This window comes from Amblyomma maculatum, chromosome 2, assembly GCF_055883805.1.
Source record: "Amblyomma maculatum isolate TAMU_Amacu chromosome 2, ASM5588380v1, whole genome shotgun sequence".
NCBI lineage: Eukaryota > Metazoa > Arthropoda > Arachnida > Ixodida > Ixodidae > Amblyomma > Amblyomma maculatum.
Genome location: NC_139345.1, coordinates 96865095 through 96882207, shown reverse-complemented (window position 1 = coordinate 96882207; position 17113 = coordinate 96865095). Strand labels below are relative to the sequence as shown.

Genomic DNA, 17113 nt, shown 5'->3' with positions numbered 1-17113 from the left:
CTGTGTGACATCACGAGACCACATAACATGGTTGACTTTGGTGGATACTGCCAACTCCGGCTATGCTTTTGAGGCACATTTGCGTGGCTTGATTAAAGGTGAGGCTAATATCTATGTTGAGCAATCTTTCACATAGGTATGACTCTGTTCTAATGAGTATGTGTGGAATAATAGAGGCACAGATAACAGATTATAGATTAAGTGAGCATCAGAGTGAAAGGACACGAGCAAGGATCTCCAAGTGGAGCCACCAAAGGGGAGCCATTAATGCTGTTGCATCACACCCTTCAGGATGGAGTAATACTGTTGCATCATATCCTTCAGAACAGAGTGTCTGCCCAATATCTTACACACTGAATCACCGATGAACCAAGCTATACTTCGCAATCTTCTTTGAATTCGATATGCCAGACTGTAAATATATTTTGTCCACATTGTAGCTTTCAACAAGTCTGATGCAACCAGAGAGAGAGAATGCACTCAATATGGACTGTCATTATAAATGGCTTGAGATTCATAATCAATGATGTCCTTGCTAGGTCTTCCCCAGGGACCATGCTAACAAAATGGATGACTTCTTATAGAAGCCATTATTCCTCATAAGCTGCAGGTTGAAGAGCAACAAAAAGAAGGCTGATTTCATTTTGTGGGTAAGAACTTCTGAAGCTAGTCAATGATGCATAATCTCGTCCAATTCTGTTTTAGACCCAAAGTTTTCCAACTACGTACAGTGTCCCATATAGCCAAAGTTGTTTTGGGACACCAAATTTCACACACAAGAAAAGGAAAAGAGGCTGTTGAAGGAAGGGTAACAACAGTAATACTTGTCAGCAAGAACCACAACAATGCGATAAAGGCTAGTTGGTTTGTGAAGACTTAGTTGCGGTAATGCACAAGATTAATATGTGCAGAATCACTAGGCTCATGAAGATGTCATAAGTACTACATTAGGGCACACTAGCCATGTGGATGGCAATGGACGAGCAAGACATAGCACGACGTTACCTGATGGGCAAAGTGCGGTCTCCACCCCTGCGATCCACCTCTCTCTGCGGCACTCGGTACCATCGGAAGTTGAGCTTCCAGTTGAAGCCACCCCAGGTCATATCCGAGGCTGAGATGTACTCGAACGTCTCGTCACTAATCACATCTATCACTGGGCATACCACTCGGGTCCTGGGAACAAGCAACACTTGTTAATGTTAATTTCTGCTAAAGGTGGTGAACAGAGCAAAAAAAAGTTGAGACCTATGTTTTAGTTACGCTTCATATGCATACAGTAACAACGATATACATGCCGATAATGTGTTGGCCTTTAGTAAAAAAGAATCAACAAATCTATTGCTAGAAACGTGGTAACGAAATAGCAGCTCCCGCATAAATTACAAAAGTAAACAAGCTATGACCAATGCTGGTGTGCAGTCAGAGCTTAGACAGTCAATTACACAACTATGAGAACAGTAAAGGAAGGTGCCAGGATTAGACAGGGGCAAAGAAGATGGACAGCTGTGTGCTCAGTAAATACCAGAGTAAAAGATGATCTAGGAACCAATAGGCACAACTGCATAACTGACAGTGGTGGTTCCTTCAACCTACTAGGTAACACAATAACTAGTGCATCAGCTACCAGAATAATAGGTAAATGATGCAGCACTATTCAGCTTATTGGTGCTCTGCTGCTTCTCTCACACAACAGTGTGGTAACAGCATGGTTCTCCTGCGCACAATCCAATGAAAGACGCAATCAGGAGGATATTAAATTTCAACGCTTTCTTGTATAGTTCTCTAAATGTTACCCAGATTGTAGCTAGATGCAAACCACAGAAATTCAAGTTCTAAAGATATGTTTCTTATTATTGTGAATGAAGTGTCACCATCAGAATGAGCAATGATTGACGCCAGTGGAACAAGCACACTAGTGCACACGCACATAAACAAGCACATTTCACCATGTAAAGCAATTTAAAATTTCTTCAGAATTCTAATTTTCGAGCCATTAACCCTTACTAAACATTCTTGTTTTGGCCCTGTGTGACCTTTATTCAGCTTTTGTCATGGACATTTTTGGAGTTCATAGCGAAAACAGAAAGTAAGCTATGCAAGCTTGCTTCCTACAGAAGCATGGCAGACATGCATTCCAGGATAACCTTTTGAAATGCGTTTCACACAATCGTGCGCATTTTGAACACATTCGTCTTTCTTAAATGCAAGCTCTATCTAGTAAAATTTCATCTTTTTTTCTCTCTATCCACTTTCTTTCCAACCCTCCTCCCTTCCCTTAGGGGTGCGGTTCAGGTGTCCACAGAAACAAGTGTGACAGATACTATGCCTTTCCATCCTGTGAACCAATAAAAAAAAGTGAATTCAGTATCCTTTATATTGTTATTAGCACACTTTCTAACGTCTACCATCAAATGTAGCAAAACCTATTTCGCTTAGTCAATAGTATGCTTAGTCACATACCTGCTACCATTTCGTTGCTGACTCCTTTTTTCATATGAACCAATTTTTCTTTTCTGGATATCTGGCATTAAATGCACCTTTGGGACACAAAATGATTTCACAACTCTCACAGTGTTTATTTCATAAATCCCAATGAGTTAGCGTTACAGTTTCCGATTATTTTGACAGTTCGTAACAACACCTGTACAAGCTAGAAAAAATTAGCCATTTGTGTTTTCCTTTGAAAAACCTACCAACAGGGTTCAACTCTTTTGAAGCCTTGACATGCTAATATTTAGTCCAAGAAACACTTGTTTTCTGTCGAAATGATGTATGGCGCTATTAGAAAGGGAATGCATCCACATGGGGCGAGTAATCGTCGCTGATCCGAAACAAGAAATTGAAATAATTGGAGGAATACATATGAAATAGGGTGCATTTTGCAGGACTCCGCATATGATATAGGCAGTGTAGAAATATCCCCCAAGAGAAAATAGATTATAACAAGTTCCGCACCTGTCTTCAGCAATGCGTGCCAGGAGTGGCTCAAGCCAGTGCTGGGTGCACTCGCAGTGAGCATCCAGAAACGTAATGACTTGGCCTTTGACAGCAGCTGCTCCTAGAAGTCTGGCACGGATCAAGCCCGAGCGTTTCCCTGTCCGCATCACCTGATCATAATAATATTAATTAAAAAATGTTTTTAGATCATTCATTTCATGTTCGAGCTAGCAACCTATCTTACTATGTTTTTTTTTTTTTTTTTTGCTCTGTCAATGCCACCACACACTGGACGATGTGATATAATACCAGCCATAACCTCAGTGCAGTGCTGGGAGAAAGAGCCCACAATAATCAACGCGCTTGCGAGTAATAATATTGCTAGGACACTTCTTAATTATGTCATCCTTATATGCACCAGACCTTATGCTCACTAAATGCTAATAACAATCGCTTCGATTAGGCTGCCTCATACCATAACATAGTTAGAAGTGAACGTTTAGATTGTAGCATAGCGTATTTTCCGTTTTATAAACGCACCTTTGTATAAGACGCACCCCTCATATTCAGAGGCTTTCAACAAAAAAAATTGGTATATAAGACGCACCTCAATTTATGCATGTTAGGGCAATAGAACTTGACTATACACGTTTGCTCGACCATTGTGTGCTATGTGCCGAAAGAAAATTTGTTACGTGAGCGCAAAAATGATAAAAAAAATAAAGGCAACAATTATGCGCAAAAAAACTCTTGCTCAGTGAGAGCAGGAACTTTATTATTACTTGAAAGCCTTGAAAGGCTTCATCTTGGTACGCAGTTGCTAATTTCTCGCGACAGCACTTAGGCGTCTTCTTTGCGCTCATAATCACTACACTGATCGTCACTGCGAGTGGGCACTCTGAGGCCGGCGGAAAAGCACATGCAGGAAAGAGAAAACACACATGCAATAGCCACCAAACAATATTGTAAGTCATAACTGGAAAAGAGAGTCTGCTCGATCTGGCTTGTCTTGGCAGCATAACCAGGGTGAGGAGCATGGACGTCGCCACCTTTTGGCATTCTGCCAGTGAGACGGTTGTACAATTCCTAAACACTATAACGACTGTAAACATTGTAATCACAGGTGTCGCTACTGTTACAGTTTCACGATAAAGTTCACCTAAGAACATTGCGGGAAAAAAAAAGCACATATACTACCGAAAATTTTGTCAGAAAACCGCGTTTTATACACCACAAAATACGGTAAACGGCATTGAGAAAGATTTTCACATATTATAAAGGTCACTTTACTCACAGAAATACAGTAAAAATTTTAAATGCTTTAGCATCAGTGTTTTCATTTTGGCATAATCTGTCTGTTGTATGAAGCTTTGGTTGACAGGGAGCAAGTAAAGAGAGGGAAGTTTCCCCTTCCACTTTCAAAGAAGAAAGGAGAGACAGGCAAACTGAACAAAGTGTTATAGTGAACAAAGGGTGGGAGGCAATGGGTAGCAGGTAGAAAAGTGAGGAGGGAAATTTCGTATGAGGGAGAGGGAAGTGGGGTGGAGATGAGGAAGGTATGGTGCCAAAACTTTCAAATCAGGAATTTGGCTCCTGCTGTGCCCAGTTTCTGGCAGTTGACAAATATGCCTTTCAGTCCTGAAGCTGAACTGAGCAGCCCGGAGCAGTACATTTCAATGACACCAGTGGCATGACAGCTAACTTAATGCTTTTAAAAATGTGACCCTGTAATGCAAAACCTACATAAGCTTCACAACAAACACAAAAGCACTGAAGGCAGTGACAAGAAAAAAACATGGACAACCCACCTCCAGCGCTTTTGTGTTCCCTTTATTTTACCAATTAGCCCAGACTCATCACATTATAATCTTCATAGCTTATGCAGTCAAAGGAAGCTGTTAATTTATATTGCTTTTCCTGTTTGTGTCACATCTATTTCACCCTACAACTAACAAGGCAGGTCAAGCCCTGCAACGTGGTCACCAAGCGTGGTCACCATGGATAAAGGTGACCACGAGCAACGGTCACCACAGCACAGCATGGCTTAGAGGACATTGACAAGTGGTAAGTCGCTTACCTTTACAGGCACTTCAAGCTTGACGACGTAATCTTCCAGCTTCTTCCCCAAATGTTCTGCACAGGTTGCAAGAATATTTTCAGAAACACAATGGAGTTGCGGGGCAAAACAACTCCAGACTTTTGAATAATCCTAGCCTCTGCAGATAAATCAAAGGAACAAAACTTGGACTCACTCATAATGCTTTGACTCACTCAGGCTTCCACAAAGCCCAAGTGCTGTATTCCTGCCCCGTTGAATGTGTTAGCAGTTCTGAAGTTTGCAACAGGATTGCTACTTGGTTCTAAATTGCTAAATTACAGTTTGCGTATTAGAAATGAAAATGTATGCACAGGCTTACTCCAAGTTCCTCTCTTTTTCTTTTTTTCTCCCTCCTTTGCTGTGGCATATAGAGAGAGAGAGAAAGAGGCTCTCTCCCTCTCTGGAAAGAGTCTCTGTCCCACTCTCTATCTCTCTCTCTCTAGAGGGAGGGGAGAGTGGAAAAGAGGAGGAGGAGGGGAGCAAGAGAATGAGAGTCTCTTTCTCACCCTTTTCTATCACTAATTATAACTGTCACCATTATATCAGAACCTCTCTGATATCCCGCGGAAACTCGTGGACACGTCTCACGCACACTTTCTGCGGATGCCACTCATGAGCTGTTAAAGGCTTTCGCCTTAAAAGAATGATGATGGTTTAGTGGTCCACTTAAGAAACAAAATGAAATCAACAGACATAACACCACACATTCCCAATTATTGATGGTTTGTCAACATGCAACACGAGAGAAAGCACGCACCCCTCTCGCTGGCATCATCCACAAGAATGATCTCTTCAAGTAGAGCTCGTGGTGCTGTCCGGATGACACTGTGCACTGTTCGCAGGAGAGTAGACCAAGCCTCATTGTGGAACACAATTACCACAGAGGTCGTGGGTAACTTCTCGGGGTACACTTTTTCTTTGCACCTGCAGGGGTAAAAGAGCCACAGTAATACTCATTAAAGAGCTTGGTCCGACACCTAAGAGAATAAACAGAGATATCAGCAAGCAATATATTTCATTGCACAGTAATCCTTGCAACTAAACACACCTGAGCACATTTGCTGGGATGTACAGAATTCAAAAAACCGGCTTGCCATCACTGGACCATAAAGCTTACTTTAGGTGCAGGGCACAAAACTCTTCAGGACAGGCAATTTTACTTCTGCCATACAACAAAACCACAGACTGCATGAGCTGGCTCTACTTGCACATTGCACTGAAATGTAGGCCAAATAAATTCATGTAGTCTTTTTCTTTATCAAGGTCAGGGTTATTCAAACACCGTGTCATTGGAAAACAATGCCGCAGCAGGTATGAAAAGCCAGACATGACTACTCTACATTAGCCATGCAGTAAACGAGGTAATGATACAGGTTGAACACTTACTTCTCCAGCCTCACATCAGGCAATGACCGGTTGAGGGCAATGCGGTCACTGGCCAGAAGGTTGAACTGGTTCAACTTGAACTTCTCTTTCTTGAGCGCCTCTTCCTCTGGCCCAATCTCGACACCACGACCACGCTCACCAGGCCAATCAGTAGGGTTTTCAGCAAGCTCTGTGAAATAGGCAGATCACCCCCATAAACAATATCAACAGCTGAAAATGTGCTATCCTAAACTGCACTAAAACATGAACGTTGGACACCAGGTTTTATCCATGTCATCATGTGCGAAGCTTGCCAGCAGTGACGAAATCCTCCCAAACGTCTCAAAATAAAAAGTTTTGTGAATGCGGAATATAATGTGTGGTAAACAAGCGCCATGCTTTCGAGATGTGAATAAATAGGCATAAAAATAAGAAAAAAGAAAAAGAAAATAAACTAGAGCACTGCAGCAAGAAGTAATTACTATAACAGGATCCAGTTCTCTGGTGCCTAATGATTTAATTTAATATGTACAGGGGATCCAGAAAAGTTCCTTGCAACCCAACTTTCTCTGCACGTTCCACATATCTTCGAGTCCCATATCTCCAAGAACCTCAATACTTTTCAAATCTAGCAGCAGCTTATTTGCCAGCACTGAACAATTTTGACACTGATTCGTGATGCTGTAATCAGGTACCAGACCACTTTAAACAGGCACAGTTAACCGAGACATCAATGTGAAATATAAGAAACTATCCTGTCTCTTACAGGAAAAAAACAATATAGCGGCCAAAGTAAAACCACTAAACAATGCAATGTAAAATGCGGTTGCACTGTGACTGTTCAGGGGTCACAAAAAACATCAATCTCAGCAGATCCCTTGGAGATTCAAGAAATCTTTCAGATGCTGCATGTTAAACTGTGCACTTGGCAAACTTTTCTCCAAGTGTGCGCTACACCTGGCAGTAATTTCACTATTACCGATTAATTTAGCACTCTTCATACTGCGACTGCGTGCTTATATATTAACCAAATAGCGAACCGCGTACACAGCATTTGCCGCATGTACAGTAAAACCTCAAGTTCGAAGTTCAAGTGACCGGAAAGGGCGGTCAAATTACATGAAGGCGTAATTGCTAATGAACAGCTTCCAAAGAACTGCTAAAAACTGTTCATGTCCGTATCTCGCTTTTCAGACAAGAACTGCGCGCCAACGACGTATTTTTGGCGATTTCGTCAAATGCTTCGATACGCGCTATGGCGGTGCCTCGACATCGAAAGTTCCTCTCGAACTGTTTCACGATGCGCCATTAGTGCGACGCGGCTTTCGCATGCGGCGACGTCGCGTGCGAAAGGGTTTCAACGCACAAACGGCGAACAGCGTGTGACGAGCGCGCAATTTTGGCGAGCTGGAAGAATGGAAGGATCCCGCAGACGGCAGCGAAGAAAACAGAGGCGCCGGAGCGCTACAACGCCTTAAAAAAAAAAAGAGAGAGAGAGAGTTGATTGCCGATTTGCATAGTTAATCAAATGCGAAGTAGGTGCGCAGCACTGCTTATAGGCACGGAGGTACGCTCAAGCTGCTTCACGACGTGGCGAGCGGCTCGGATCCGAGGTACCGCGCGTGCGCGTCTGCTCTCCGTGAAGGCTAAGGAGTGACTGATGCAAGGAGAGAGGTGCCAAAGTTGAGGACGCGCGAGCAACTCTGCCACGTCCGCAACTGACAAGCCCCTCTCTCACTGTTTTACTCTCACTCCACTGGGTGAATATATGCGGTCGTTCCGCCCCCCCCAGTGTTATGTCGCGTGATGCGGGCGCCGCAGGCGTCACCACTTCCCCTTCCTTCTCTTCAAGTTCAAGCAGAGACGGATGAACAGAGAGAGAGAGAGCGGCTTGTGCAGCAGTTGTGCGGCCGTTTCGCCTCTTCAATGCTGGGCCGCGCGACGCGCGCGTCTCCACCTTCTCTTTCCCCCTTCAAGTTCACGAAGAGAGAGAAAGTGAGCGGCTTCGGACAGACATCGGCGAAATCCGTGATTGCGGTAATTGCGGCTAGTAGTGCTACATTACAAGGGCAGCGACAGTGACTGAAAATTATCAGCGACGCGCAGCTAAACTTAGGTAGCTCGTTGGCTATCGAGTTGCCGATACCCGCCGACATCGTGGTAAAGACACTGCCGCGAACGAAGACGAAGCAACGAAAACGAAACTAAGCAGCCGGCAGCTGTTTCTTGGCACAGCGATGGTGGCATCGTCGTCGCCCCTCCAGCACCTGCCGTTGCCCGCACATATAAAGGTGCGCGGGTAGGAACAATGCACAGCGTGCAGTTCAGACCTGAGGACCGATATTTAGACAACTGCTTGCCGTGTCGGTGACACACTGGCCCAGCACTCCGTTCGCGACCTATTCGATCGATTATCCTGTGCGAATAGAACAACAGCGATCAGAATTAACATTCTCGATGCCACAAATTTACATGGGCGTTAGTCTTGGGGAAGCGCCGGCAGTCAATGCCCTACAGGGAAGGCGCGATTGCAATTAAAACGGAACAGCGTATTCCCGTCAACACTGTCGGCGCCTGCAAGTAAATAATATATATTGCTTTTTTTTTTTGTATTCGAGAAAGTTTGCCATCTGGCATAGTGTGGTCAGGAACGGCTAGTGGCACTACGATATTTAATTTAAAAAATATATTACTGGCATTTTTACATCGTTAACACCCATAACCCCTTTCGAAATCATATTTCCCAGCGCTTATTAGGACACAAGGGACAAAAAGAACACATACAAACACAGCCTTAATAAATACCCATAACCCATAATTGGAGCCTTATATTTCTTAAAATTTATCCTAAGCGTCTAATTCGCTAGCTGGCATATTCGAAATCTGGCAGCAAAAGACGAACTGACTCGCTTTTTCCGCCACTCAACTGAAACTCGGAGCACTGATTATCCTGACATCCAGCACCATTTACTTCAAACGCGGTCGTTGGTTGAAGTACGTACATGGCGGCGTGGATTAGAATCGGGGGAGTGTTTTTCGTGATAGATAAATACTGAACAGCAACAAAACGAATTCAATCCTTTTGCTACAAGTAAATTGAATGGATTCTGAAATGGGCGAGGTTTATTTTTTTTTTAAGGGTTAGGATAGAAATTAATCACGCAGCAAACGCTTACTGTCTTAATTGGCTGCTCGATATTATCTAATGTATAAAAATATTACAAGAGTTCTACGCCGCACTGTTTTAAAAGAATCTTAGAGCGCCTTTAGCCGTTGCCATTATGACCCATAAGACTTCAAAAATTATTCAACAAGCGACCGCGGATGTCTACATTGGCCGACTCACGGTTAGTGATTTATGGACGCACATAGCCAATGTAGGGAGGGTAGAAAGGTTTCGAGGAGCTATACGTGGCACCAGCTTTTTTCTTTTTTATATATCCGAGGAGTACAGCTTTGTTCACGGATATATATGCGGCCTTCGAAATGCGAAAAAAAAAAAAAAATCACGGAAAAATAGGTCTACAGACTGAACAAAAAGCGTCCCAGCAATCTTCACAGGGACACGGAGCTGGGGAGCACTTAGTGCTATTGCGTCCGCCGCGCTTTCCCTTTCGGCGCCGGGCGTAATGAATGTGTCGGGGCAATCTCGTCGCCATCTATCAAGCGTGCGCGTCAAATGCGCGCACCGAGAGCGCGACCGAGCCGAGCGCAGCCAAGGGCGCGGAAGCGTTCTCCCGCGACGCGTTCCGGAAGGCGGACCACCGCAGAGCAGAAGCCCCCACACACTGCCTTTCCGCCCAGCTCGGAAGAGAGTTGCGGAACTTCCCATTCTGTGGCGCACACAGCGCGCAAGTTCTGTTTATTGGCGCTGTACAGCCTTCTTATTCCCCAGCGCCGGCGCCAGAAAGCAGAGAGGCGATGACCAAATTTGGCATGTATATGTTCCCACCAGCTATACGCTTCATTTATTCTAGAGGGCAACGCTGCAGCAAGGAAGAAGGGAGTCTATAGGGACACGCAGGAAAGCGATCAGACACAATCTTTTCTCTGGAAAGGAATTAAATACTCGTTATTGACCTAGCTGCATGTTCTGGAAGTTATCATGCGCTTATATATGATCTGCGCGAAAAATGATAATGAATCGAGAGAACACTACATGGCAACGCATTGAGCAAGAAAGAAAGAAAGAAAGAAAGAAAGAAAGAAAGAAAGAAAGAAAGAAAGAAAGAAAGAAAGAAAGAAAGAAAGAAAGAAGCCTCAGATCACCTCGAAATTATTATACAGGTATACTAGCGTCAAAACTCGGGAAGCACTGAGTAACGGCACTAAGGCCTGCGCGCGAACTCCTGACAGCATTTCTGAAAATAAAAATGAACAGACCATACAGTGGGACCACATAAAAGGAAAAAAAAAATTTCGTAACTGAAGCGATGGCACAACCAATTCGGTTTCAAACTCCAAGGTACAATACCGGCACTCACCGACGGGCACCCAGCTTCGGAGCTCTCCACGAGGTGCCTGCAGCGACCTGGGCGAAGGCATGCGGTCAGCCGCGCCGGCGGAACTCGACTTGGCCAGGCAGCCGGAGCCTATGCACTCGGTGTAGTACATGAGCAGCAGCGCGGCCACGCCGAACCACACGAGCGACGTGACGAGCACAACCTTGCACGTGTGCAGCCGAAGGACGCGCACCCGGAGCATGGCTGCTGTTATGGCCCTTGTCCTGCCTGCCTCACCACACAACACACGTAACTGGCACTGCACCACGAAACGTTCACGGATACCCACAAAAGGCGGCTGGGAAGGTCAAGTTCTACCCGCACGGCGCGGATGGAACTGAAGACTCGCCGACGTCCCCTCGCGCAGTCACTTCACCAGCCGATGATTCTCCCGGAGGTGAACGGACTGGCGCGCAAAGAGGGGCAGAGGCTCACAGGTCAGTCAGTAGCGGTGCAAGCTTCTCTGTGTTGTAGTGACTACCGTCAGTGGGCAGCAACGGTTTCTTCCTTGTCCGACTGGGAAGAGAACGTCCTAGGGAGCATTATCGCGCAAGCCGCGCAGAGACGACGACGGTAGCGACCAGCGCCCGTTGCACCTTCTGGAGACGAGCATGTCCGACGAAATGCGCCTCGACCCGAGCCGACACCAACAAAAGAAACACGAGTGATCTTGAGAGGAGCCAGAAAACAGCGAAAATTCGGAATAAAACTAAGCGTAGGAAACCGTCCTCATTATCGAATTCTTCCTCTTCCCTGGTTCTTCACGTGAGGAAAAGAGCGCCGAAAAACAAAAACAAAAAGAAAAACGCGGGTAGACAAGCAAGGAAACTAAAACCTAAACTAACGGAAGCAAACAAGGGCTAAGTAGGTTGGTCATAACGCGAGCCTCTGCATGGTCGTGTGAAGGTGGGCCCCGCAGCACGCCTGGCGTAACGTGACGCAGCCGACGCAGGTGACGTTGGAGCGGCCGTGGTTCAACATTGGTCTTCAACTGCTGGCCGGACCAGGCTGGCGGCTCTTGGCACACGGCTCGGTGGTGCTCGTCCTGTATAGAAGAACGAAAAAAGGTACAGCTAAAGGTTAAACGCGGAAGGCGCACAGTGGGAAAGCGTTTAGACCACTTCATACACAGATATTGTGGGTAAATTCCGGAAAAGAGTTCTCGAACGTAATTTTTTTTTTCACATACTGTATAACTGCGCGATAACTATGAATACAGTCGTAGATCCACGCTGGGCAAGCCAGCAGTTCTTGCGATATATATATATATATATAAGCAGATCAATCAAGGGGAAATGAGGGTGCTCGTTATAATACATGAAGGAAAGAAGCCAACAGTCGGCGAGGCCAAGGAAAGCGTTGGGGATGGTACTTTTATCTTTTTTTTTTATGTTTACTTGGATAAGCACAGAAATTAGTAATTATAATCTGTTAAGGGGAAAGATAATTAGACACAAAGTAGAAGAAAAAACAACGTGCCGATGGTGGGATCCGAACCCACGACCTCCGAATAACGCAGTTCTTCTACTTTGTGTCTAATTATCTTTCCCCTTAACAGATTATAATTACTAATTTCTGTGCTTATCCAAGTAAACATAAAAAAAAAAAAAAGATAAAAGTACCATCCCCAACGCTTTCCTTGGCCTCGCCGACTGTTGGCTTCTTTCCTTCATATATATATATATATATATATATATATATATATATATATATATATATATATATATATATATATATATATATATATATATATATATATTTCAACAACGAACCCCAGTGGCTTTATTTTTTTTTTTATATGCCAGCCAATTTTTAATGCCAGTGCATGGCAAATATCGGAAGCAAAATTTCGCCACGCATCGGAAGATTAAGGCATTTTTATAAATATATCCAGATAAATGTCTTGCAAAATTCCACAGTTGCATGGCAATTATTTTCAACCACCCGTTTACCGTTTTCAATGGCAGACTTAACTAGTCGGTGCAAAGCGTCGGAAAATCTTCAGAAACAAATTTTTGATACAAATCAAAAGCATCCACATGTGCTTAACAATCTCCGACAATATCCCATTGCTGCCTCACAGAAGTGTCCCAGAAAGATGGACCTGACAAGGAACTGTTTGATCGCTCAACTAAGTTGATGTGTGAGCATCGTCGGCGACACCAGCACATTAAAACTAAACAATTCAACTAACCGTGATATACAAAACGACAAGCGTTGAATAGAAAACAAACCACGCCAGCGTTTTTTGTGCAAATGCATAGTTAGACGACTCAACGTCAGGAAGAAAAAAAGAAAAGTCGTCAGGTTGAAATAAATTAAAGATCGATCCTGTTTCTGAAGATTTTCCGGTGCTTTGCGCCGACTAGTCAAGTCTTTTATGCAGAACGCCCGATTAATTCTAAAATGTATATAGTTAAGTAAAGGTAGAAAAAGCAAAGGGAAAGCACCACAGTTGAAGCAGAGAAGAGCAGCAAACGTCCGACGTCAACCCCGTCAAGGCTTGGCGAGCGTTGGAAGCCGCCCCGACATGGCGCCCGGTGAGGCCAGAGGCTGCAGTTGCCCCGCGCGTGCTAGGATTTCAGCAGCGGCCCACACGGCGATGCGGTGGCTCGCGTGTGATTAACGATGGGAAAGCAGCGCGGCTTAACGTCGCAAAACGACCGCAAACGCGACGCGAAGCGACGCTTAATCAACGTCGCGTCGCGGTTGGTTAACCCTTTCCGGAAACGAAATGAGCCGAAAACCGCACGTCAGCCTATATGCATCGGCAGCGCAGGGCGGCCTTTCGACTTTTATTTAGTTTCGGAGTTTATACGCGAACAGTAGAGCGAAAAGTCAAGCATGCATCCATACACAGCACGCTTTGCCAATCTGACACATGAAAAGACTGAGTCCGCCGCGCCCACACGGTGCGCGCCTCCGCCATTTCGCCACCGCCCGGGGTTAGAATGAAAAATCTTTGCCGCAGCCGGTAACTAGTGCGTGTTGAAATCGGACGGCAAAAATTTCAAAGAAAACACGACTATATCTTCAAAGCCACTCGCGTGCAGTTATCAAACACGAAGTAGAAGGGCCATTATTCTAACTTACACCAGCTACACTATATATATAGTGTAGCAAATCGCCAATACCTCCAATGGTTTTTTGCTGCACTAGTGTAGCTGCTGTAGGTATAAAGAAACATAGCCCTAAAAACAGACACGCGTTAACGGAAAGCGATTTTACACTCAGGATATAGGTATTAAGATAGTACAAACATGGATTCTTGTATTGAGAAACTGGGACATGAATCGGTAACAGACTACCATTTAGTTTACATAAACACGCCTAACGGCTTCTCTACCAATAGACAAACTCCCATACCCATGTCCCGGACACGCACGCTAGAAACTTTACGAAACCAACGAGAGGTTAAAATCGGAAACGCAAAGGTCAAACGAAAACCAGCCTTTCGCGGCGTGGAGAATCACAAACTCGGTAGAATAAACGACTCCGTTCCACGAGAGAGAGAGAGAGAGAGAGAGAGAGAGAGAGAGAGAGAGAGAGAGAGAGAGAGAGAGAGAGAGAGAGAGAGGGGGGGAACAGCGCACGGCATAAAGCGCAGTTAATGGGTGCCCCCGGCTAGAGCAGTTACTTTGCGTATAAAGAGCGCGCATACCGCTGCAGCCCGCGCGCATAAAGGCATTGCGGGAACTCTGTATACATAGTGGGCCGTCGAGCGGTGTATGCCAAGTACGCGCACACAACGTGAAAGTGCAGCGCGGCGAGGGTAACCGCCCAATAACGGAAGGAAGAAGAAAGAAAATTGAATAATATAGAAACGCGAGAGAAGCAAACTCTGCCGTCGACCTCGAATGCCGAGAGGCAAGGGCGGCATAAAAGAGCGCGAGATCTCACTCCAAGATGGCCGTCGGCAAAGAAAAGGACGCTCGCTCGACGCGCGAAGAAGCACCCATCACCTCCGCCGCGGCATTTACCTCGGCCACCCAGAAATTTACGGCGCGGGGTCGAGAGAGAAAGGAAAGGAAAAGGAAAAAAAAACGCGGTATCCCGAGGTGCACGGAGGGAAAGGGTTTGACATCGTCAAAGAAGCAGGCCACGAAACAGAGCCGCAGATACAACAGCTGTTCCGTCGATAAGTGCTTATCTGGCTATTCACCACCGAACGAGCGCCGGCCGCCTCCGCCTCTGAAAAAAGGACCTTTTCTGCCGTAAAGGACGAGATAGGATCGCCACACATCACTACTGAAGACGCATCGCCGCAAAATTCCTCGTACCCCCCCTCCCCCCTCCCCTCCCCCTCCACCCCTTATTCTTGCGCCTTCGTTCTCTGCTCGTGTTCCATCCACCCTCGATATGTGCGTGCGCGAGTCTGATCTTTCGGCAGTCGCATTTTTTATACCTCCACCGAAGGTCCCACCTTTCTCTCTCTCTCTCTCCTTCCTTTTACGACCACACACACACACACACATACACAATGGGAGGGACGAGGGTTTAGTGGGAGAATGATCGCGCTCGCCCGAAACAATTCAATTTAGCGTCAACGAGCTTGGGGGTGGAGAGAGGGAAGATATATTACGATACATGACGACGACGCCGGCGAAACGACCACTGCCCACATAACATCCCCGTAGAAAAAGGCAAAAGCAAAAAGATTTTGTTTTGCTCAGAGGTGTTTTGCTATAGCTGTCCGATGTACTTTTCAAGAGAATTTTGTTCGCGGCACTGTCGTCGTCTGTCGTCGTAACTAAAAGTGCCCGAGCGCACCACCGTTCGCGTATTTTTCGTTCGTTGACTACCCGGCGGCGCAAAAGAAATATATATATATAAAAAAAGCATTGGGTGGAATTATACTAAAACCCCACGCGGGAGAAACTGCAGCTTTTTTTTCTTCTTCTTCTTGACAGCGCCGCTGTACAAGATTATAAACTCCTCGCACAAAACTATTACTGTCGATTCGCCGAGTAAGTGAGTAGTTTAAGGCGCGAGAATTGATGTTTCTTTTTTAGCATTAGCCAAAAAAGCTTTCCCTTGTCGCACGGCCACCCAGTTCAGGAAGGTAGCACTTGGGGTTTTAAAATTCGGACGAGGTTCTTAACGCGCATGTCAGCGCATGAAAGACGCGCCATTACCCACACGATTTGAGATTGAACATTTATTTCCATTGAACATGGTGGAGACGAGGTAAAAAGCCGCTTTTCGCAGCTTGACTGGAAACTCGTCCCCTACAAACAATAATTTTACGTTGTAGCCTGGCAAGCTTTTGTATATTGTTATTTGTAGTCGTTCCCCAGACCATAACGCAGTAGCTTAGCATCTACCTCAATGCAGCTCTCAGTTAAGCACACATTCGCTGCTGCCATACTTGAATGAATTCACGTGCTACTTCGCGCTGCTAAGAACTTTGGAAAAACATGATACCTTGGATTTTTTTTTTTTTTTTTTTATGCAACTAGAAGTTACTCAGGGGTTAGACGACTCGATAACAAAAGTGTCCACAGACGAAACTCAAAACGCAGAAGTAGAGCTGAGCTGTGACCGGCAAAATTTGGGTGAAAGCGCCGACTGATGTGTTGAAGTGCCGCCCGGTGCTTTAGATCAGTAGCTGCGAGCCTGTTTCTTTGATCGAGCGTGCCGAGCCATCACGATATCCGTTCGCTGTCGCGCTGTGCTGCAATGCATTACCGAAAAAGCTTGTTCAAATCTCGCAATAATGTACAGAGGAGCCATTTTCGGGCGATGTTCGCGCTTGCAAAAAGCAGTGGAATAATAACAGAGGAGGGGAAAGTGCGGAGGGGAGGAAGCCTACGAGAGACAAGAATTAAAATTTTTCTCAGCTCCTCCTTGAAAGCGATACGCCGGCGTCATGATCGACGACCTCCGATGGTGCGCGTGCTCAAAGTCGCCGTTACGTGTATATGCAATACCCTTGTCTTGCATCAGTCTTACCCAGTCACTAATAAAGCAGATTTCGATAACGCGAGAAAAGTTACCAATAGGCACGAGACTAACGCGAAACGCAACCGATATACGCTCGAAATGTCGTGTCAAAAACTCGAAATCGGACTTTTCCAAGCAATCGTGTCTTGGCCCAACGACACGCTGTGTACGAGCTCTCTTGAGTGCTTGCTTTGAGGCGAGGAGCGGACCAGATAAACGGTGAAATAACGTTTGCCAACTGCACAGACACAGTGGTCTATATGTT

General features: G+C 45.4%; 1 protein-coding gene across 3 annotated transcripts in view; it reads right to left on the bottom strand.

Moving 5' to 3' along the window:
* Pgant5 (polypeptide N-acetylgalactosaminyltransferase 5) overlaps positions 1-17113 on the bottom strand; it is a 276290-nt gene that overhangs the window by 13708 nt on the left and 245469 nt on the right. For all 3 annotated transcript variants that reach the window (XM_084594794.1, XM_084594795.1, XM_084594796.1), the window contains 6 exons: positions 10888-11950; positions 6425-6593; positions 5796-5962; positions 5018-5073; positions 2959-3110; positions 1006-1176 (listed from right to left, as the gene is read on the bottom strand). In XM_084594794.1, the coding sequence (XP_084450920.1) occupies positions 1006-1176; positions 2959-3110; positions 5018-5073; positions 5796-5962; positions 6425-6593; positions 10888-11107 (935 nt within the window). In that variant the 5' untranslated portion in view covers positions 11108-11950. The remainder of the gene's footprint in view (positions 1-1005; positions 1177-2958; positions 3111-5017; positions 5074-5795; positions 5963-6424; positions 6594-10887; positions 11951-17113) is intronic.